The following is a 23333-nucleotide window of genomic DNA, read 5'->3' on the forward strand; positions in this document are numbered from 1 at the left end:
TGAGGAGTAAGGGTTAGAGTGAGGATTAAGGGTTACAGTAAGGGTTAGAGTGAGAAGTAAGGGTTAGAGTGAGGTGTAGGGGTTAGAGTGAGGAGTAGGGGTTAGAGTGAGGAGTAGGGGTTAGAGTGAGTAGTAAGGGTTAGAGTGAGGAGTAAGGGTTAGGGTGAGGAATGGGGGTTAGAGTAAGGAGTAAAGGTTAGAGTAAGGAGTAGGGTTTAGAGTAAGGAGTAAGGGTTAGAGTGAGGAGTAAACGTTAGAGTGAGGATTAAGGTTTAGAGTGAGGAGTAAGGGTTAGAGTGAGGAGTAGGTTTTAGAGTGAGAAGTAAGGGTTAGAGTGTTGAGTAAGGGTTAGGTTAAGGAGTGGGGGTTAGGTTGAGGAGTGGGGGTTAGAGTGAGGAGTAAGGGTTAGGGTGAGGATTGGGGGTTAGAGTGAGGAGTAGGGGTTAGTGTGAGGAGTAAGGGTTAGAATAAGGAGTAGGGGTTAGAGTGAGGAGTAAGGGTTAGAGTGAGGAGTAAGGGTTAGAGTGAGGAGTAGGGGTTAGAGTGAAGAGTAAGGGTTAGAGTGAGGAGTAAGGGTTAGAGTAAGGAGTAAGGGTTAGAGGGAGGAATAAGGGTTACAGTAAGGAGTAAGGGTTAGACTGAGAAGTTGGGGTTAGAATAAGGAGTAGGGGTTAGTGTGAGGTGTAAAGGTTAGGGTGAGGAGTGGGGGTTAGAGTGAGGGTTAAGGGTTAGAGTGAGGAGTAAGGGTTAGAGTGATGAGTAAGGGTTAGAGTGAGGAGTAAGGGTTACAGTAAGGGTTAGAGTGAGGAGTAAGGCTTAGAGTGAGGAGTAGGGGTAGAGTGAGGAGTAAGGGTTAGAGTGGAGAGTAAGGGTTAGAGTGAGGAGTAAGGGTTAGAATGAGGAGTTGGGGTTAGATCAGGAGGAAGGATTAGAGTGAGGAGTAACAGTTAGAGTGAGGAGTAAGGGTTAGAGTAAGGAGTAAGGCTTAGCGGAGGTGTAAGGGTTAGAGTGAGGAGTAAGGGTTAGAGTGAGGAGTAAGGGTTACAGTAAGGGTTAGAGTGAGGAGTAAGGGTTAGAGTGAGGAGTAGTGGTTAGAGTGAGGAGTAAGGGTTACAGTAAGGGTTAGCGTGAGGTGTAAGGGTTAGAGTGAGGAATAAGGGTTAGAGTGAGGTGTAGGGGTTAGAGTGAGGAGTAAGGGTTAGAGTGAGGTGTAAGGGTTAGGGTGAGGAGTGGGGGTTAGGTTGAGGAGTGGGGTTTAGAGTGAGGAGTTAGAGTAAGGAGTAAGGGTTAGAGTGAGGTGTGAGTGTTAGAGTGAGGATTAAGGGTTAGAGTGAGGAGTAAGGGTTAGAGTGAGGAGTAAGGGTTAGAGTGAGGAGTGGGGGTTAGAGTGAGGAGTAAGTGTTAGTGTAAGGAGTAAGGGCTAGAGTCAGGAGTAAGGGTTAGAGTGAGGAGTAACGGTTAGAGTGAGGATTAAGGGTTAGAGTGAGGAGTAAGGGTTAGAGTGAGGAGTGGGGGTTAGAGTGAGGAGTAAGTGTTAGTGTAAGGAGTAAGGGTTAGAGTCAGGAGTAAGGGTTAGAATGAGGAGTAAGGGTTTGAGTGAGGAGTAAGGGTTAGAGTGAGGTGTAAGGCTTAGTGTGAGGAGTAAGGGTGAAAGTGAGGAGTAAGTGTTAGAGTGAGGAGTAAGGGTAAGAGTAAGGAGTAAGGGTTAGAGTGAGGAGTAAGGTTTAGAGTGAGGTGTAAGGGTTTGAGTGAGGAGTAGGGTTACAGTCAGGGTTAGAGTGAGGAGTAAGGGTTAGAGTGAGGAGTATGGGTTAGAGTGAGGAGTAAGGGTTAAAGTGAGGAGGAAGGGTTAGGTTGAGGAGTGTGGGTTAGAGTGAGGAGTGGGGGTTAGCATGAGGAGTAAGGGTTAGTGTAAGGAGTAAGGGTTAGAGTGAGGAGTAAGGGTTAGAGTGAGGAGTAACGGTTAGAGTGAGGATTAATGGTTAGAGTGAGGAGTAAGGGTTAGAGTGAGGAGTATGGGTTAGAGTGAGGAGTAAAGGTTAGTGAGGAGTTAGGGTTAGAGTGAGGAGTAAGGGTTAAAGTGAGGAGGAAGGGTTAGGTTGAGGAGTGGGTGTTAAGAGTGAGGAGTGGGGGTTAGCGTGAGGAGTAAGGGTTAGTGTAAGGAGTAAGGGTTTGAGTGAGGAGTAAGGGTTAGAGTGAGGAGTAACGGTTAGAGTGAGGATTAATGGTTAGAGTGAGGAGTAAAGGTTAGAGTGAGGAGTATGGGTTAGAGTGAGGAGTAAGGGTTAAAGTGAGGAGGAAGGTTAGGTTGAGGAGTGGGGGTTAGAGTGAGGAGTGGGGGTTAGCGTGAGGAGTAAGGGTTAGTGTAAGGAGTAAGGGTTAGAGTGAGGAGTAAGGGTTAGAGTGAGGAGTAACGGTTAGAGTGAGGATTAATGGTTAGAGTGAGGAGTAAGGGTTAGAGTGAGGAGTATGGGTTAGAGTGAGGAGTAAAGGTTAGAGTGAGGAGTAAGGGTTAGAGTGAGGGGTAAGGGTTAGAGTGAGGAGTAAGGGTTAGAGTGAGGAGTAAGGGTTAGAGTGAGGATTAAGGGTTACAGTAAGGGTTAGAGTGAGAAGTAAGGGTTAGAGTGAGGTGTAGGGGTTAGAGTGAGGAGTAGGGGTTAGAGTGAGGAGTAGGGGTTAGAGTGAGTAGTAAGGGTTAGAGTGAGGAGTAAGGGTTAGGGTGAGGAATGGGGGTTAGAGTAAGGAGTAAAGGTTAGAGTAAGGAGTAGGGTTTAGAGTAAGGAGTAAGGGTTAGAGTGAGGAGTAAACGTTAGAGTGAGGATTAAGGTTTAGAGTGAGGAGTAAGGGTTAGAGTGAGGAGTAGGTTTTAGAGTGAGAAGTAAGGGTTAGAGTGTTGAGTAAGGGTTAGGTTAAGGAGTGGGGGTTAGGTTGAGGAGTGGGGGTTAGAGTGAGGAGTAAGGGTTAGGGTGAGGATTGGGGGTTAGAGTGAGGAGTAGGGGTTAGTGTGAGGAGTAAGGGTTAGAATAAGGAGTAGGGGTTAGAGTGAGGAGTAAGGGTTAGAGTGAGGAGTAAGGGTTAGAGTGAGGAGTAGGGGTTAGAGTGAAGAGTAAGGGTTAGAGTGAGGAGTAAGGGTTAGAGTAAGGAGTAAGGGTTAGAGGGAGGAATAAGGGTTACAGTAAGGAGTAAGGGTTAGACTGAGAAGTTGGGGTTAGAATAAGGAGTAGGGGTTAGTGTGAGGTGTAAAGGTTAGGGTGAGGAGTGGGGGTTAGAGTGAGGGTTAAGGGTTAGAGTGAGGAGTAAGGGTTAGAGTGATGAGTAAGGGTTAGAGTGAGGAGTAAGGGTTACAGTAAGGGTTAGAGTGAGGAGTAAGGCTTAGAGTGAGGAGTAGGGGTAGAGTGAGGAGTAAGGGTTAGAGTGGAGAGTAAGGGTTAGAGTGAGGAGTAAGGGTTAGAATGAGGAGTTGGGGTTAGATCAGGAGGAAGGATTAGAGTGAGGAGTAACAGTTAGAGTGAGGAGTAAGGGTTAGAGTAAGGAGTAAGGCTTAGCGGAGGTGTAAGGGTTAGAGTGAGGAGTAAGGGTTAGAGTGAGGAGTAAGGGTTACAGTAAGGGTTAGAGTGAGGAGTAAGGGTTAGAGTGAGGAGTAGTGGTTAGAGTGAGGAGTAAGGGTTACAGTAAGGGTTAGCGTGAGGTGTAAGGGTTAGAGTGAGGAATAAGGGTTAGAGTGAGGTGTTGGGGTTAGAGTGAGGAGTAAGGGTTAGAGTGAGGTGTAAGGGTTAGGGTGAGGAGTGGGGGTTAGGTTGAGGAGTGGGGTTTAGAGTGAGGAGTTAGAGTAAGGAGTAAGGGTTAGAGTGAGGTGTGAGTGTTAGAGTGAGGATTAAGGGTTAGAGTGAGGAGTAAGGGTTAGAGTGAGGAGTAAGGGTTAGAGTGAGGAGTGGGGGTTAGAGTGAGGAGTAAGTGTTAGTGTAATGAGTAAGGGCTAGAGTCAGGAGTAAGGGTTAGAGTGAGGAGTAACGGTTAGAGTGAGGATTAAGGGTTAGAGTGAGGAGTAAGGGTTAGAGTGAGGAGTGGGGGTTAGAGTGAGGAGTAAGTGTTAGTGTAAGGAGTAAGGGTTAGAGTCAGGAGTAAGGGTTAGAATGAGGAGTAAGGGTTTGAGTGAGGAGTAAGGGTTAGAGTGAGGAGTAAGGCTTAGTGTGAGGAGTAAGGGTGAAAGTGAGGAGTAAGTGTTAGAGTGAGGAGTAAGGGTAAGAGTAAGGAGTAAGGGTTAGAGTGAGGAGTAAGGTTTAGAGTGAGGTGTAAGGGTTCGAGTGAGGAGTAGGGTTACAGTCAGGGTTAGAGTGAGGAGTAAGGGTTAGAGTGAGGAGTATGGGTTAGAGTGAGGAGTAAGGGTTAAAGTGAGGAGGAAGGGTTAGGTTGAGGAGTGGGGGTTAGAGTGAGGAGTGGGGGTTAGCATGAGGAGTAAGGGTTAGTGTAAGGAGTAAGGGTTAGAGTGAGGAGTAAGGGTTAGAGTGAGGAGTAACGGTTAGAGTGAGGATTAATGGTTAGAGTGAGGAGTAAGGGTTAGAGTGAGGAGTATGGGTTAGAGTGAGGAGTAAAGGTTAGTGAGGAGTTAGGGTTAGAGTGAGGAGTAAGGGTTAAAGTGAGGAGGAAGGGTTAGGTTGAGGAGTGGGTGTTAAGAGTGAGGAGTGGGGGTTAGCGTGAGGAGTAAGGGTTAGTGTAAGGAGTAAGGGTTTGAGTGAGGAGTAAGGGTTAGAGTGAGGAGTAACGGTTAGAGTGAGGATTAATGGTTAGAGTGAGGAGTAAAGGTTAGAGTGAGGAGTATGGGTTAGAGTGAGGAGTAAGGGTTAAAGTGAGGAGGAAGGTTAGGTTGAGGAGTGGGGGTTAGAGTGAGGAGTGGGGGTTAGCGTGAGGAGTAAGGGTTAGTGTAAGGAGTAAGGGTTAGAGTGAGGAGTAAGGGTTAGAGTGAGGAGTAACGGTTAGAGTGAGGATTAATGGTTAGAGTGAGGAGTAAGGGTTAGAGTGAGGAGTATGGGTTAGAGTGAGGAGTAAAGGTTAGAGTGAGGAGTTAGGGTTAGAGTGAGGAGTAAGGGTTACAGTAAGGGTTAGAGTGAGGAATAAGGGTTAGAGTGAGGTGTAGGGGTTAGAGTGAGGAGTAAGGGTTAGAGTGAGGAGTAAGGGTTAAAGTGAGGAGTAAGGGTTAGGGTGAGGAGTCAGGGTTAGAGTAAGGAGTAAGGGTTAGAGTAAGGAGTAAGGGTGATAGTAAGGAGTAAGGGTTAGAGTGAGGATTAAGGGTTAGAGTGATGAGTAAGGGTTAGAGTGAGGATTAGGGGTTAGAGTGAGGAGTAAAGGTTAGAGTTAGGAGTTGGGGTTAGAGTGAGGAGTAAGGGTTAGAGTGTGGAGTAAGGGTTAGGGTGAGGAGTGGGGGTTAGAGTGAGGAGTAAGGGTTAGAGGGAGGAGTAAGGGTTACAGTAAGGAGTAAGGGTTAGAGTGAGAAGTTGGGGTTAGAATAAGGAGTAGGGGTTAGTGTGAGGTGTAAAGGTTAGGGTGAGGAGTGGGGGTTAGAGTGAGGGTTAAGGGTTAGAGTGAGGAGTAAGGGTTAGAGTGAGGAGTAAGGGTTACAGTAAGGGTTAGAGTGAGGAGTAAGGCTTAGAGTGAGGAGTAGGGGTAGAGTGAGGAGTAAGGGTTAGAGTGGGGAGTAAGGGTTAGAGTGAGGAGTAAGGGTTAGAGGGAGGAGTAAGGGTTACAGTAAGGAGTAAGGGTTAGAGTGAGGAGTTGGGGTTAGATCAGGAGGAAGGATTAGAGTGAGGAGTAACAGTTAGAGTGAGGAGTAAGGGTTAGAGTAAGGAGTAAGGCTTAGCGGAGGTGTAAGGGTTAGAGTGAGGAGTAAGGGTTAGAGTGAGGAGTAAGGGTTACTGTAAGGGTTAGAGTGAGGAGTAAGGGTTAGAGTGAGGAGTAGTGGTCAGAGTGAGGAGTAAGGGTTACAGTAAGGGTTAGCGTGAGGAGTAAGGGTTAGAGTGAGGAGTAAGGGTTAGAGGGAGGAGTAAGGGTTACAGTAAGGAGTAAGGGTTAGAATGAGGAGTTGGGGTTAGATCAGGTGGAAGGATTAGAGTGAGGAGTAAGGGTTAGAGTGAGGAGTAAGGCTTAGAGTGAGGAGTAGGGGTAGAGTGAGGAGTAAGGGTTAGAGTGGGGAGTAAGGGTTAGAGTGAGGAGTAAGGGTTAGAGGGAGGAGTAAGGGTTACAGTAAGGAGTAAGGGTTAGAGTGAGGAGTTGGGGTTAGATCAGGAGGAAGGATTAGAGTGAGGAGTAACAGTTAGAGTGAGGAGTAAGGGTTAGAGTAAGGAGTAAGGCTTAGCGGAGGTGTAAGGGTTAGAGTGAGGAGTAAGGGTTAGAGTGAGGAGTAAGGGTTACTGTAAGGGTTAGAGTGAGGAGTAAGGGTTAGAGTGAGGAGTAGTGGTTAGAGTGAGGAGTAAGGGTTACAGTAAGGGTTAGCGTGAGGAGTAAGGGTTAGAGTGAGGAGTAAGGGTTAGAGGGAGGAGTAAGGGTTACAGTAAGGAGTAAGGGTTAGAATGAGGAGTTGGGGTTAGATCAGGAGGAAGGATTAGAGTGAGGAGTAAGGGTTAGAGTGAGGAGTAAGGGTTAGAGTGAGGAGTGGGGGTTAGAGTGAGGAGTAAGTGTTAGTGTAAGGAGTATGGGTTAGAGTCAGGAGTAAGGGTTAGAGTGAGGAGTAAGGGTTTGAGTGAGGAGTAAGGGTTAGAGTGAGGAGTAAGGGTTAGAGTGAGGAGTAAGTGTTAGAGTGAGGAGTAAGGGTAAGAGTAAGGAGTAAGGGTTAGAGTGAGGAGTAAGGTTTAGAGTGAGGAGTAAGGGTTCGAGTGAGGAGTAGGGTTACAGTCAGGGTTAGAGTGAGGAGTAAGGGTTAGAGTGAGGAGTATGGGTTAGAGTGAGGAGTAAGGGTTAAAGTGAGGAGGAAGGGTTAGGTTGAGGAGTGGGGGTAAGAGTGAGGAGTGGGGGTTAGCATGAGGAGTAAGGGTTAGTGTAAGGAGTAAGGGTTAGAGTGAGGAGTAAGGGTTAGAGTGAGGAGTAACGGTTAGAGTGAGGATTAATGGTTAGAGTGAGGAGTAAGGGTTAGAGTGAGGAGTATGGGTTAGAGTGAGGAGTAAAGGTTAGAGTGAGGAGTTAGGGTTAGAGTGAGGAGTAAGGGTTAAAGTGAGGAGGAAGGGTTAGGTTGAGGAGTCGGTGTTAGAGTGAGGAGTGGGGGTTAGCGTGAGGAGTAAGGGTTAGTTTAAGGAGTAAGGGTTAGAGTGAGGAGTAAGGGTTAGAGTGAGGAGTAACGGTTAGAGTGAGGATTAATGGTTAGAGTGAGGAGTAAAGGTTAGAGTGAGGAGTATGGGTTAGAGTGAGGAGTAAGGGTTAAAGTGAGGAGGAAGGTTAGGTTGAGGAGTGGGGGTTAGAGTGAGGAGTGGGGGTTAGCGTGAGGAGTAAGGGTTAGTGTAAGGAGTAAGGGTTAGAGTGAGGAGTAAGGGTTAGAGTGAGGAGTAACGGTTAGAGTGAGGATTAATGGTTAGAGTGAGGAGTAAGGGTTAGAGTGAGGAGTATGGTTTAGAGTGAGGAGTAAAGGTTAGAGTGAGGAGTTAGGGTTAGAGTGAGGAGTAAGGGTTACAGTAAGGGTTAGAGTGAGGAATAAGGGTTAGAGTGAGGTGTAGGGGTTAGAGTGAGGAGTAAGGGTTAGAGTGAGGAGTAAGGGTTAAAGTGAGGAGTAAGGGTTAGGGTGAGGAGTCAGGGTTAGAGTAAGGAGTAAGGGTTAGAGTATGGAGTAAGGGTGAGAGTAAGGAGTAAGGGTTAGAGTGAGGATTAAGGGTTAGAGTGATGAGTAAGGGTTAGAGTGAGGATTAGGGGTTAGAGTGAGGAGTAAAGGTTAGAGTTAGGAGTTGGGGTTAGAGTGAGGAGTAAGGGTTAGAGTGTGGAGTAAGGGTTAGGGTGAGGAGTGGGGGCTAGAGTGAGGAGTAAGGGTTAGAGGGAGGAGTAAGGGTTACAGTAAGGTGTAAGGGTGAGAGTGAGAAGTTGGGGTTAGAATAAGGAGTAGGGGTTAGTGTGAGGTGTAAAGGTTAGGGTGAGGAGTGGGGGTTAGAGTGAGGGTTAAGGGTTAGAGTGAGGAGTAAGGGTTAGAGTGATGAGTAAGGGTTAGAGTGAGGAGTAAGTGTTACAGTAAGGGTTAGAGTGAGGAGTAAGGCTTAGAGTGAGGAGTAGGGGTAGAGTGAGGAGTAAGGGTTAGAGTGAGGAGTAAGGGTTAGAGGGAGGAGTAAGGGTTACAGTAAGGAGTAAGGGTTAGAGTGAGGAGTTGGGGTTAGATCAGGAGGAAGGATTAGAGTGAGGAGTAACAGTTAGAGTGAGGAGTAAGGGTTAGAGTAAGGAGTAAGGCTTAGCGGAGGTGTAAGGGTTAGAGTGAGGAGTAAGGGTTAGAGTGAGGAGTAAGGGTTACTGTAAGGGTTAGAGTGAGGAGTAAGTGTTAGAGTGAGGAGTAGTGGTTAGAGTGAGGAGTAAGGGTTACAGTAAGGGTTAGCGTGAGGAGTAAGGGTTAGAGTGAGGAATAAGGGTTAGAGTGAGGTGTAGGGGTTAGAGTGAGGAGTAAGGGTTAGAGTGAGGTGTAAGGGTTAGGGTGAGGAGTGGGGGTTTGGTTGAGGAGTGGGGTTTTGAGTGAGGAGTTAGAGTAAGGAGTAAGGGTTAGAGTGAGGAGTGAGTGTTAGAGTGAGGATTAAGGGTTAGAGTGAGGAGTAAGGGTTAGAGTGAGGAGTAAGGGTTAGAGTGAGGAGTAAGGGTTAGAGTGAGGAGTGGGGGTTAGAGTGAGGAGTAAGTGTTAGAGTGAGGAGTGGGGGTTAGAGTGAGGAGTAAGTGTTAGTGTAAGGAGTAAGGGTTAGAGTCAGGAGTAAGGGTTAGAGTGAGGAGTAAGGGTTTGAGTGAGGAATAAGGGTTAGAGTGAGGAGTAAGGCTTAGTGTGAGGAGTAAGGGTTAGAGTGAGGAGAAAGTGTTAGAGTGAGGAGTAAGGGTAAGAGTAAGGAATAAGGGTTAGAGTGAGGAGTAAGGTTTAGAGTGAGGAGTAAGGGTTACAGTCAGGGTTAGAGTGAGGAGTAAGGGTTAGAGTGAGGAGTATGGGTTAGAGTGAGGAGTAAGGGTTAAAGTGAGGAGGAAGGGTTAGGTTGAGGAGTGGGGGTTAGAGTGAGGAGTGGGGGTTAGCGTGAGGAGTAAGGGTTAGTGTAAGGTGTAAGGGTTAGAGTGAGGAGTAAGGGTTAGAGTGAGGAGTAACGGTTAGAGTGAGGATTAATGGTTAGAGTGAGGAGTAAGGGTTAGAGTGAGGAGTTAGGGTTAGAGTGTGGAGTAAGGGTTAAAGTGAGGAGGAAGGGTTAGGTTGAGGAGTGGGTGTTAGAGTGAGGAGTGGGGGTTAGCGTGAGGAGTAAGGGTTAGTGTAAGGAGTAAGGGTTAGAGTGAGGAGTAAGGGTTAGAGTGAGGAGTAACGGTTAGAGTGAGGATTAATGGTTAGAGTGAGGAGTAAAGGTTAGAGTGAGGAGTATGGGTTAGAGTGAGGAGTAAGGGTTAAAGTGAGGAGGAAGGTTAGGTTGAGGAGTGGGGGTTAGAGTGAGGAGTGGGGGTTAGCGTGAGGAGTAAGGGTTAGTGTAAGGAGTAAGGGTTAGAGTGAGGAGTAAGGGTTAGAGTGAGGAGTAACGGTTAGAGTGAGGATTAATGGTTAGAGTGAGGAGTAAGTGTTAGAGTGAGGAGTATGGGTTAGAGTGAGGAGTAAAGGTTAGAGTGAGGAGTTAGGGTTAGAGTGAGGAGTAAGGGTTACAGTAAGGGTTAGAGTGAGGAATAAGGGTTAGAGTGAGGTGTAGGGGTTAGAGTGAGGAGTAAGGGTTAGAGTGAGGAGTAAGGGTTAGAGTGAGGAGTAAGGGTTAAAGTGAGGAGTAAGGGTTAGGGTGAGGAGTAAGGGTTAGAGTAAGGAGTAAGGGTTAGAGTAAGGAGTAAGGGTTAGAGTAAGGAGTAAGGGTTAGAGTGAGGATTAAGGGTTAGAGTGATGAGTAAGGGTTAGAGTGAGGATTAGGGGTTAGAGTGAGGAGTAAAGGTTAGAGTTAGGAGTTGGGGTTAGAGTGAGGAGTAAGGGTTAGAGTGTGGAGTAAGGGTTAGGGTGAGGAGTGGGGGTTAGAGTGAGGAGTAAGTGTTAGAGTGAGGAGTAAGGGTTAGGGTGAGGAGTGGTGGTTAGAGTGAGGAGTAAGGGTTAGTGGAGTAAGCGTTAGGGTGAGGAGTGGGGGTTAGATTGCTTCAATCATTTGTTAGCACATTTATAACATGCACATTTCACTGGTTATAATTCATTTGTAATGAGGAAGTGCAACCCTGTAAATGTCAGTGTGGAAAGCAATTTCTCCCCTGGGCCACTTTATTGCCACGTGTTGAGCTGCATAAACTTGTTGGATTTAACAGAGCAATTTAACACAGAGCATTCAGGTTCTGGTGACTTCAGGTCAGCTTCAGCTGAGTAATGCTTCAAGGGGGTGCTGTCATCAATCCCTGAACCATATCTGATTGTGAAAACGTACATCAACACCATTTGGGGAGATGATGACTTTGACTTCTGGGTGGGAGTTTCCAATAGTCATCGACTCTGAATCAGCCTTCTTTGGGGAGAGATGAGGCTGGTGTTGCTTTTGCTCGGCTTTCTCAAGCTGGTGTGTCTAGAATGAGTCATAGAGAAAGGGAAGTGGGGTGGGTGGGCGGTGGGGTAGGTCAGCATTTCAAATCGGTTTTGGTGGTTCTCAACCAGTGGGCCATGGACCAGCGATGAGCCACACCATGTTAGATTTCAGAGTTCAAAGTTATTGCCAGAGTACATATAGGACATCACATTCTTTTTTCCTGCAGACCAGGCAGAATCACCACTAATTGGTACTGCAAAACATAAACTGTACACAGTGTAAACATGTAAATAAGTCAAGAACTGTAAGCAGATAACAAATGTTTACAAGCCAACTGTGCAATCCAGAGAGGAAAGAAAATCAATAAAGTGCAAAAGTAAGAATCCTTAAATGAATCCCTGATGGAGTTTGTTGTTGAGGAATCTGATGGTGGAGGGGGAACAGCTGTTCCTGAACCTGGTGGTGTGAGTCTTGGGGCACCGAGACCTCTTTCCTGATGGCAGCTGGGAGAACATATCGTGGGCTGGGTGGTGTGGGGTCTTTGATGATTGCTGCTGCTCTCCAACAGCAGCTGTGCCCTGTAGATGTTCTCGATGGTGGGGAGGGTTTTGCCTGTGATGCCCTAGGTTGTGTCCACTTCCTTCTGCAGGGCTTTACACTCAGGGGTATTGGTGTCCCCATCCCAGACCGTCAACACACTTTCCACCAATTACACTCAATTAACCCTCAACTCTTGGTATGTTTTGAAGGGTGGGTGGAAACCAGAGGAAACCCACACAGACACGGGGAGAAGGTACCAACTCCTTACATACAGTGCGGGATTCGAACATGGGTCACTGGCGCTGGAACAGTGCTGTGCTAACTGCTATGCTAACTCTGTGGCCCTGAATCTGAGATCAGAGACCATCCGCTCTGGCATTGGAGGATGCAGGCACATTGACCTAAGGAGCGACTGCTGCTAGGAAAGCATCAACATGGTGGCAATGCAGACATGTGAGGAGGGAGACGGCAGGAATCGGCCGCCCACCACGACTGTCCAAGATCCTCAACAATTGCGTCACTGCTGTTCTGGGCCACACGCAAGCTGGACGATCTCTGACAGCCTTGTGCTGCTGAGGGATACAATTGCCCAGGTACAGGACATGGAGACACTGGACGTACTTGATAGACGTGCTCTCCAAATTGGGATTTGGAGAGAATGGGTGAGAAATGGAAAGGTTTCCCATCAAATCAGGAGTTAAACATGATCTGAAGACACTGTGGTTGAAGTAAAAACACGACATTGGATAAACTCAGCAGATCAAATAGTGAACTTTATGAGGGTATATAAAGATATAGAACCAATGCTTCAGGCTTGAGCCCTTCATCAAAGTGTGGACAAAATGTGGGCAGGCACCCGAACAAAAGGGTGGGGGTGGGGGAGAGGAGCAGGGTCCCACAGACAGGAGGTGATAGGTGGATAAGGGATGGAGGGTCACGCCAGCAAACAGGGTGGGGGGGGGGGGATGGCTCTGTGAATGGAGAGGAAAGGGGTGGTGGGCTGGAAGAAAGAAGAGAGGGAGAAAGGGAAGGGAGGGAGAACAGGGTGGGCGAGCAGAAACCGGAGAAGTCAACGTTAATGCCATCCAGCTGGAGAGTTCCCAGACGGAAAATCAGATGTTGCTCCTCCAATTTACAGGTGGTCTTGGTTTGGCAGCATGAGGCCATGGACAGACGTGTCAGCGCGGGAGTGGGATGCAGAGTTGAAATGGTTGGGCACTAGGAGATAATCAAATCAGGAGTTGGGCAAGGCTGTCCTCTCTCCTAAGTTTTGTTTGTGTCCTGCACAGCACCAGGATGGACATAGGAATAAGAGTGGTGACGATCTCCAGCAGCAGTCACTCAGGCCAAAGCCTTTTTATTATGTGGACAATGTCGCCCTCCCCTGGTTAGACTCGTTGCTGATTGGCAATCTTTTTTTTAAACTTTATTTATTCGTTCAAAAAACAAATAATATATGACATATACAGCAATTAAACATGAACATTTTTTTATATATAGAAAAAAGAAAAGGAACCCCCCCCTTCAGCCAACTCTCATAAAAAAGAAAAAAGAAAGAATATTAAAAAAAAGTTAAATATACATATTAAAATCTAATCAATATAAATTGAAATGTAAATACTCCCTGTATAACATCCACTTATTAATAAAAAAAATATAATTATCATGCGAAACATATGTAATTTTTCCATTATTAAACAATATTTCATCTCATGATGCCATCTATTAATATCAATCATATTTATATCTTTCCACGTACAAGCAATCGTCTTCATCAAAATCAAGTGCAATCACTTGAAGGTGCTGGGAACAGGTTAATCTGGTATTTGGGCAGCACGGGCTCGTGGCCAGAAGGACGTGTTACTGTGCTGTATGTCTAAATTTAAATTTTAAAAAATGGCACAGGGGAACTAGGCATTCATCAGGTGCTAGTAAAGCACAAAAGTCTGCAGATGCTGTGATTGTTTTAAAAACACAGAGAAATGCTGGAGGAGCTCGGCTGGTCTCGCGGCATCCACAGGAGGAAAAGATATATTACTGATGTTTCAGGTCTGAGCCCTTCCTCAACGTGTGTGCAAAAAGCAGGCAAGGAGCCTATTAAAAAGCTGGTGGAAAGAGAAGAAAAGGAGAGCGAGGAGTCCTGATGCAGGGACTTCCTTGTCCCTTGTGACTCCCTTGTCCACTCCTCCCTCCCCAACAATCGTCCCTTACGCCTCTGACTGCAGGAAATGATCCACTTGTCCCCACACCCCCTCCCTCACCACATCCATGACTCAAACAGTCCTTCCAAGTGAAACAACACTTCAGTTGTGAATTTGCAGGGGCAGTCTACTACATCCGGTGCTGCCGCTGTGGTCTCCTCTATATCGGAGAGACTGGGCACAGACCAGGAGATCGCTTCGTTAACCACCTCGGTTCTGTCCACCACAAATAGCATGGATCTCCCAGTGGCCGCCCATTTCAACTCCCCACCCCATTCCCTTTCTGACATGTCTGTCCATGGTTTCATGAACTGCCAGACTGAGACCACCCACAAATTGAAGGAACACCTCAACTTCCGACTGGGCGCCCTCCAACCGGATGGCATTAACATCGACTTCTCTGGTTTCTGTTTAAACTCACCCCCCCATCTTTGTCCCCCTGTCACCTTTCTGTTTTTTTTTTCTCTCTCTTCCCTTTTCCCTGTCTCCCCTCATAAGGCCCCAAACAACTCCCCTCCCCAAATCAATTCGCACCTTTCCTCTCCTCTCCTCTTATCGCCTCCAATTAACACCTTTTGTCTGTTGGTCTGGACTCTCCCCCCCACCTCTCATTCTTCCCTTTCCACCAGCATTTTTATTCAGACGCCTGCCTGCTTTTCGCTCACACCTTGAGGAAAGGCTCTGGCCCGAAACGTCGGTAATGTATCTTTACCTCCTGTGGACACTGCGAGACCGGCCGCATTCCTCCAGCGTTTACTGTGATTTTACTGTAACAGCACTGTGGCTAATCATGCCATCCAGTTGAAAGACTGGAAGATCTTTCTTACTTCATCTCTTTTGCTGCTTGTCAGAGGTAAACCAACATGCCATAACTTGTAGATCTGAAGGTTTTTGCTTACCCGGAGTCTGTAAGATATTCTCACTCCACTGGTCACCACTGATGTTGGGGTAGCGGGTCAGAAGGCTCCCTTTGACCTTGGCATCACTGCTGATTGCCTTCTCAGCAACAGGGTCTAAACTGCTGGAAAGTAGTGAGTCTATGGGGCAAGAGACAACATGCAGCGTTATTGAGTCTTCGGTGTCCTGACAGTAAAGCAACCTAGCTGCAGTGAAGAACACCATTCATCACCACAGCCCCAGCACAGTTCATACTCTGGCTCTTGCATTCAAATAGCACCAAACTCAGACCTGGCCATATTGTAGGGCACAAGATTCATTTGGAATTGCCCTTTGGAAGGGAGTAGAACCCTCCTCTATATTCAAGACATGAAAAGACATAAACAATTTCTTTGTTCCTGCAACCAACTGTTGCAATCAAGAGCCGCCATCCCATAATGCTGCTTTTCCTGTTTCTTCTCTCTCCTCATTTTCCAAATTACTTATTAAGCTCTCCAGGAAAAAAAAGGATCTCAGGGTTGTATGAACAAGAGCATCAGAATTAGGAGCAGGAGTCGGCCACCCGGCCCGTCGACCCTGCTCCACTGTTCAATGAGATCATGACTGATCTGATGATGGGCTCATCTCCACCCACCTGCCTTTTCCCCGTATCCCTTAATTCCCTGACTATGTAAAAATCTATCCAACCTTGTCTTAAATCTATTTACTGAGGTCGCCTCCATTGCTTCAATGGGCAGTGAATTCCACAGATTCACCCCCTCTGGGAAAAGCAGTTCCTCCTCATCTCCGTCCTAAATCTACTCCCCTGGATCTTGAGGCCATGTCCTCTAGTTCTGGTCTCCCCCACCAATGGGAACAACTCACCTACCTCTATCTTATCTTTGCCTTCCATAATTTTATATGTTTCTATAAGATCCCCTCTCATTCTTCTAAATTCCAGTGAGTCCAGTCCCAGACGACTCAATCTTTCCTCATAGGCCAACCCCCTCAACTCTGGAATCCACCTGGTGAATCCCCTCTGCATTGCCTCCAAACCCAGTCCATCCTTCCTCAAGTAAGGAGACCAGAACTGCACGCAGTTCTCCAGATGTGGCCTCACCTCCCTGCTCCTAAATTCAATATGTACTTTTTACACAGAACAGCAATGAAGGCCAAAGTCCCAGATTTTTTCAGATGTCAGATTTATTGCTGGAGAACATATATGGGATGACATACAACCCTGAGGTTCTCTTTTCCTGCGGGCGCTGCAGAATTACCACTAATTGGTAGTGCAAAAAAATAAACTGTACACAGCGCGAGCATGTAAACAGATAATGAATGTAAGCAAACTGACTGCAATACAGAAAGAATTTAAAAAAATCAATAAAGTGAAAAGTAAAAGTCCTTAAATGAGTCCCTGGCTCTTCTTACACACAAATCCCACAAAATGGACTCATCATTAAGCCGACTTTGCCTTCTTTTTTAAACACTGAACAGCGATTCGGCGCTGTGACAACCTCTGCTGCCGTCTTAAAGGCGGGACTACAATGACCCCCACCCCCATTCCGTTTTCATACCTTTTACACAGAACAGAGCAATAAAGGTGCAATACTCCCACCTTTTTTTTTAAAAAAAATATTTTTCCAATATTACCACCTTGAAGAGGCATTGTAAAAGGAGCTTGAGATTGAGTTTGTCATTGAGGAGTCTGACGGTGGAGGGGGAGCAGCTGTTCCTGAACCTGGTGGTGTGAGTCTTGTGGCACCTAGACCTCTTTCCTGATGGTAGCAGCGAGAACAGAGTGTGTGCTGGGGGGATGTGGATCCTTGATGATTACTGCTGATACCTTTTGCCTTCTCGATATCCTGCTGCACCTGCAAACCAACCTTTTGCACTTCATGCACAAACCCTCCCAAGTCCTTCTGCACGGCAGCTGCTGCAATCACTTGCCATTTAAATAATCTTCTGATCTATTTTTCCTTCTAAAGTGATAACCTCACATTTGCCAACATTATGCTCCATCTGCCAGACCTTTGCCCACTCACTTAAGGTGTCTATGTGATGACATGCATACACTCTGAGAATAAATTTGAACTTTGAATATCTAACCTTGGGCTCCTCCAGTGTCAAAGTTTGGCCAAGGTATCACAAGACATGCACAGATCACAGGCTCTCTGCCCTGAGTGCAGTCTGGAACTTATGGACTACTGGTCACCAGCCATTTTAATTCTTTTCACTGCTCGCATGCAGACGTGTCCATCCCCGGCCTCATCCAGGTTGAGAAACAGCACGTTATATTCTTCCTGGATCCAAACAGCATGAACACTGAATTTTCCAATTTTAGGTACCCCCCCTCCCCCACCAAATGCCGATCCACTTCCATAGTTTCCATCTTTCTGAGTTTTCTCTCAACCTCCCCTCTCCTCCCTACCCCGCCCCCCCCCCACCATGTTTTCATCCTAGACTGGTCTTTCCACCTCTCCCACTATCGAGAACATCTACAGTGAACGCTGCCATCAGAGAGCAGCAGCAATCATCAAGGATCCACACCACCCGGCACACACTCTGTTCTCGCTGCTGCCATCAGGAATGAGGTGGGTGTAGGTGCCACAAGACTCGCACCATCAGGTTCAGGAAAAGCTGCTCCCCCTCCACCATCAGATTCCTTAATGACAAACTCAATCAGGGGCCCATTTAAGGACTCTCACTTTGCTCATTATTTATTATTGAATATTTATAATTTCTGTATTTGCACAGTCAGTTTGTTCAGATTTCATTCTACTTGAGCACAGTTTACAGCTGCCAACAAGTAGTAATTCTACCTGGCCTGCAGGATAACAGATCTCAGGGTTGTATGTGATGTCACGTATGTACTCTGACAATAAATCTGAACTCTGAATTTGACCATGTGCCACCCTGCACTTACCCACACTTTCTTGTCCACTGCCCATGAGACCATTCAGGCTAGTGGAGGGGCCACTGGCTGAAACAGCACGTGGTGGGCGCTTTCCCGGAACCTTAACTGTGGTCCTGAGAAGGTCAATCTCTTTCCCATGGATGTTCTGCATATAATCCTGCACCAAAAGGCAAAAACAATTCAGCAGGGGCCACCAGGATTTACAAGGATCTTAGTCTGAGAATCTGACATAACTTACAACTTCATCTGGGGTTCAAAGTGGATGAAGTGACCCCACACCTGTTATAGACCATGCTCCCATCTCAGTTGCAGAGTCTTCCCCCTCTCCATCCGACCCTGATGGAATCCATTCACACACCACTGAACCCCTTGGGGAGATGGAGGGAGTCCGTCAAGCGGAATAGGGGCAAAGGCAGAGGGAAGCCTCTTGCGGACATGGCAAAGGACCAGCACGTAGGGACACTGAAGTAGACCATCGAAGGGGGGTGGGGGGAAGAAAGAGAGAGAGAGAGAGAGAGAGAGAGAGAGAGAGGGTGGGAGAGAGAGAGAGAGAAAAAGTGAGAAAGGGAGAGATGGAGAGAGAGGGGGTAGAGAGAGAGAGTGTGAGTGAGAGAGAGATGGGAGAGTGTGTGTGAGAGAAATGGGAGAGAGAGTATGTGAGAGAGAGAGATGGGAGAGAGAGAGGGTGAGAGACAGAGATGGGAAGGAGAGTGTGTGTGTGAGAGAGAGAGAGAGAGAGAGAGAGAGAAAACCTTGGGGAGTGATGGAGAGAGATCCTTGGGAAGAGAGACACGGGAAGTGATGGAGGGAAATCCTCAAGGACTGACTGAGGAAAACCCCAGGGGGACTAAGGGGGACCTGGTGGGTGGGGGAGACACTGAGAGAGTCCCCGGGGGAGTCACTGAGGGAGACTGGAGTGGGGTTTTTTTTTAAGGGATACGTCTGATGTACCAGGGCCAGAAGACCCGATAGACATGCTCTCCAAAGTGGGATTCAGGGAGGAATGGGTGAGAAATGGAAAAGTTTCCCATCAAATCAGGAGTGAAACACTAAAGTCTGCAGACACCATGGTTGAAGTAAACATGACGCTGGAGAAACCCAGTAGGTCAAACAGTGAACTTTAATGTAGCAAAGATAAAGATACAGAACCCATATTTCAGGCTTGAGCCCTTCATCAAGGGATGAGCAAAATGTTGGCAGGTGCCCAAACAAAATTATGGGGAGGGGGGGGGGAGTGGCAGGGGGAGGACCACAGTCCTGCAGAGATCTCCCAGTGGCCGACCATTTCAATTCAGTGCCCCACTCCCGTGCTGATGTATCTGTCCACGGTCTCGTGCTGTCAAACCAAGACAACCTGTAAATTGGAGGAACAACACCTAATTTTCCATCTGGGAACTCTCCAACTGGATGGCATTAACCTATCGCCTCCTGTCTTTGGGAACGCGCCCTTCCCTCTGCCCCTTCTACCCTTACATTTTGTCCGTACCTTGATGAAGGGCTCAAGCCCGAAACGTGGGTTCTGTATCTTTATCTTTGCTACATAAAGTTCACTGTTTGACCTGCTGAGTTTCTCCAGCGTCGTGTTTTTACTTCAACCAGTGTCTGCAGATTTTCATGTTTTACTTCAGAAAATAGAAGCTACTTGGCTTCCAATTAACCAGAACAACATCTGGGAGTCTTGAAACGCCTCTGTGTTCTCCTGGAGCCCTTTCAGAGACCATCAATGAGTGGTCTATTGCATAGTGTGTTGGTGAAGGATAGTGCTGTCGGCATGGTTCCCTCCGACCACCCAGGAACAGCAGAAATTGGTTAAAGCCACCTCTGCCTCGACCACGAACCAAAGCTCTTCCAGTCTACTTACGTGCAAACTGGGATGGTAGGACAAGATCCCGTTGTTGCAGAGTGTCACATACTTCTTCTTCCATTCCTTGTTTAGGGTGTTTCCACTTCTCTTCAACAACACTCCCTGCAAGGAAACACATCCATGAGGCTGCTCCGTGAGAACCAACCTGCGTGCCCCAGAGCCCTTAGCTGAGGAGTGATCTGTGAACTCGGGACCTTTATTGTCACAGCGCATAGGTGACAGTTGGGATTTGTCCCAAATGGTGCAAGGATAAGCCAGGATGAACAGGCCCGTGGAGGTCGCATTAAACAAAAGATACTTATAACAGAAGATTGGACAACAGCTGAGCGGCTGTGGAATTAGTTTTCCCGGTTTGTAGTTGAAACTGGAACAGTGCATGAAGCTCAAAGAGATCTGGGAGCAGATTGGGAAAATAAAATCAGCACTCTTTTCTTGTTTGAACCGTAGAACACTACAGCACTGAAACAGGCCCCTTCGATCCTTCTAGTCTATGCCAAACCATTTTTTTGCCTAGTCCCACTGATCTACACCCAGCCCATAGCCCTCCATAGCTCTCCCATCCATGTACCTGCCCAAATTCTTGTTCAATGTTAAAATTGAGCTCACATTCACCTCCTCAGCTGGAAGCTCATTCCACACTTCTACCACTCTGTGTGAAGAAGTTCCTCCTAAACTTTTCCCCTTTCACTCTTAACCCAAGACCTCTGGTTTGATTCTCATCGACCCTCAGTGGAAAAAGCCGACCTACATTTACACTGTCTATCCCCCTCATAATTTTAAATACCTTTATCAAATCTCTCCTCATTCTTCTACGTTCCAGGGAATAACCAGTTTAACCTTTCCCTCTTACTTAGTTTCTGAAGTCCAGACAACATCTCTGCACTCTTTCCATCTTATTGATATCTTTCCTGTAGTTAGTTGACCAAAACTGCACGCAATACTCCAAATTTGGCCTCACCAATGTCTTATACAACATTCCAATAACATCCCAACTCCTGGACTCAATACTTTGATTTATGAATGCCAATATGTCAAAATCTCTCTTTACAACCCTGTCCACCTGTGACGCCACTTCCAGGGAATTATGTATCCGTATTCCCAGATCCCTCTGTTCTACTGCACTCCTTAGTGCCCGACCATTTACTGTGGATGTCCTTTCTTGATTTGTCCTTCCAAAAGGCAGCCCCTCACACTTGTCTGCATTAAATTCCATCTGCCATTTTCCAGCCCATTTTCCAAGCTGGTTCAGATCCTTCAGCAAGCTTTAAAAATCTTCTTCGCTGTCCACAACGCCTCCACTCTGAGTGTCATCTGTGTTTGGTGCTGAGGGTTGGGACATTTAGCGCAACACTGTTACAGAGCCAGCGACCTAGATTCGAATCCTGAGCTGTCTGTAAGGAGTTTGTACATTCTCTCCGTGTCTGGGTGAGTTTTTCCGGGGGGGGGGGGGGAGGGCTCTGGTTTCCTCCCACCTTCCAAAAACATACGTGGGTTGTAGGTCAATTGGGTGGCACGGGTTTCAATGGTCAGAATCAGTTCTACTGTGTTGTAGGTAAGAAAAATCACTGAGCTGGATTGTTTGGGCACAATAGCTGTTTTGTAATCTGAACATTGAGCATTACAGCACAGAACAGGCCCTTCGGCCCATAATGTTATGCCAGCCTACACCACAACAATTGAATCTTTTCCTACCTCACACCCGTAACCCTCCATTTTTCCCACATCCATCTGTCTGTTTAAGAACATGGAGCTATCTGCAGTTTTTGAATGCAATGCTGAATTAGTGGAGGGCAAGAGCTGGGATATTGAGCTGGAGGAGGTGATGTGGACCAGGAAGAGTGAAGCAATGGAATGATTTATAACGAAGGAACTGGATTTGGATATCAGTCCTTTGCTTGCTAAGTCGACAGAGGTCAGTGGGACCACAGAACAGAAGGACCTGCAGATCCTCAGTGTGTGTGTCGATGTGACTGAGCCATCCTTTCCCTGAAAGCCGTGGATCACAGAGCTCCCTCTGTGAACCTTTTGGAAGATATAATGTGAGCACGTCTCGCCCTGCTCTGCCGAGCGAAGGCTGGATGGTAAGATGATCACGGAGGATTCTGAGGCCAAGAGTGAGTCTTGCTGGTTCTTCATCACTTGGAGTTCCTTTCTCTCGTCGACCACCTTGACTGTAGCAGGAGAAGGATCTGCACGTGTGTCTGGGCTTGATCCTCTGACTCTGCGGTGCTTATTGAAGAATCTCCTGGCATCCTCCTGAGTTTCTTCCTCCCAGTGGTGCATTGAGCAGTCAAAGAGAGGATGTGTGATTCTCCGTACTGTCTGATCCCTCTTTAGTTCCTTCATGTTTTCTGAAAGTTAGCATCTCGATGTCTGACTTCCAGATTACATGGGACAATGAAGATTTTGCTTCCTGAACACATTTGGGTGTATTTTATGGATTTGGGGCTGCTGATCACAAAAATCACCTTAAAATTTTCTTATCAAGTATCATTTTTTTAGATATAACGTATTTTTGTGATTTCCTGTCATATTTTAAGTCCACTAGTATATTGCCCACAAAGCAAACTATTTTGGTCAGTCCAAGAATGCCCTGGGCATGCACTCAGTCCAGGTGCTATGCAAATATTAAATTACATTTTTTAAAAATTTAGACGTACAGCATGGTTACAGGCCATTTCGACCCATGAGCCCGTGTTACACCTAATTAACCTACTACCCCCAGAACATTTTGGAGGGTGGGAGGAAACCGGAGCCCCCAGGGAAAACCCATGTAGACACAGGGAGAATGTATAAACTCCTTGCAGACAGTGTGGGATTTGAACCCCAGTCCTGATCGCTAGCACTGGAACAATGTTGAACTAATCACTATACTAACTGTGCCGCCCCTGTTATCTTAGGCCTGGGCATGCTTAGTCAGGATAAATACAGACAGGCTATAAAAGTAGCTCACGTATACAGATGCTGTCCATTACATTGATATATATAGATTGATGCACATGTTCTTCAGGTGATTGTACTTAACAATAGCATTTATTACCTTGAGGAAGATTCCATACAGTAGAAATGTCTTGTCAATGTCCAACAGCTGCGATACATTCTGTTACATTTGTGGCAAGTATACGCTTAAGGCTCAAAGACGCAGCGTGACTGCACTGATTAAGAAAGCCTATGAGCTCTAGTTCAGTTGTAAAATTGGTGACCGAGACAATACAAATCCTGGGCTCCTCACATTTGTTGTACAACATGAGCAGTCAACCTGAGAGCATCATTATGTGATAAAACATGCTAAATTCAATAAAAGTTAATAACTGTGTGTGTTTTTCTCCAGGGGCTCCAGTTTCCTCCCATCATTCAAAATGTATTGGGTGTGTAGGTTAATGGGGGATAAATTGGGCAGCATGGACTCATGGGCCTGTTACCGTGCTGTACGTACATCTAAATGTTTCTCCAACTTCCTATGTGTTACAGCAAATCTGAAATTATCTTTATGTTCAGCTTGAAGTTGTCTATAATGATTCCAAATTTTTTCCAGGAAGCAAACCTTTTGAAAAAAAATTGTTGTCCAGTGTTATCTGGAGTACTGCGTGCAGTTCTGGTCCATACTTGAGGAAGGATGTACTGGGTTTGGAGACAGTGCAGAGGAGGGGTTGGCCCATGAGGAGAGATTTGAGTCGTCTGGGACTGGACTCGCTGGAATTTAGAAGAATGATAGGGGATCTTACAGAAACGTATAAAATTATGAAAGGCATAGATCAATCAGATGGAGTTGTTCCCACTGGTGGGGGAGACCAAAAATAGGGGACAGGTTTTCAAGATTCATTGGAGTAGATTTAAGACGGAGATGAGGAGGGACTGGTTTTCCCAGGGTGGGGGGGAAATCTGTGGAATTCGCTGCCCATTGAAGCAGTGGAGGTGACCTCAGTAAAGGTTGGATTGATTTTTACATTTTAGGGAATTAAGGGATATGGGTACAAGGCAGGTTAGTGAAGATGAGCCCATCATCAGATCAGTCATGATCTCATTGAACGGTGGAGCAGGGTTGACGGGCCGGATGGACGACTCCTGTTCCTGTTTCTGATGTTCTTATGTTCCACGTCCCCCTGCCTTCCTCTGCTCTTCCTGCTGATGATATTCAGCCCGATGGAGGCAGTGGTAAGTCAAATGCAGAGTTTCCATGACTGCTGGTTGCTTCAGTAATCCACCTGGTTGTGCATTTCAGCCCCTGGTGCGGGGAGGGTCCTCTCTCTGGTGAAGGT

The 23333-nt window shown here is 46.7% G+C and overlaps 1 protein-coding gene across 2 annotated transcripts in view; it reads right to left on the bottom strand.

Annotated features, from left to right (window-relative positions):
• The window catches only part of LOC138747101 (arf-GAP with GTPase, ANK repeat and PH domain-containing protein 1-like), a 451715-nt gene that overhangs the window by 182841 nt on the left and 245541 nt on the right, over nucleotides 1-23333 (bottom strand). For both annotated transcript variants that reach the window (XM_069906050.1, XM_069906049.1), the window contains exons 10-12: nucleotides 19072-19176; nucleotides 17220-17367; nucleotides 14317-14454 (exon numbers count right to left, since the gene is read on the bottom strand). In XM_069906050.1, the coding sequence (XP_069762151.1) occupies nucleotides 14317-14454; nucleotides 17220-17367; nucleotides 19072-19176 (391 nt within the window). The remainder of the gene's footprint in view (nucleotides 1-14316; nucleotides 14455-17219; nucleotides 17368-19071; nucleotides 19177-23333) is intronic.

The sequence above is a fragment of the Narcine bancroftii genome, chromosome 12 (assembly GCF_036971445.1).
Source record: "Narcine bancroftii isolate sNarBan1 chromosome 12, sNarBan1.hap1, whole genome shotgun sequence".
Taxonomy (NCBI): Eukaryota; Metazoa; Chordata; class Chondrichthyes; order Torpediniformes; family Narcinidae; genus Narcine; species Narcine bancroftii.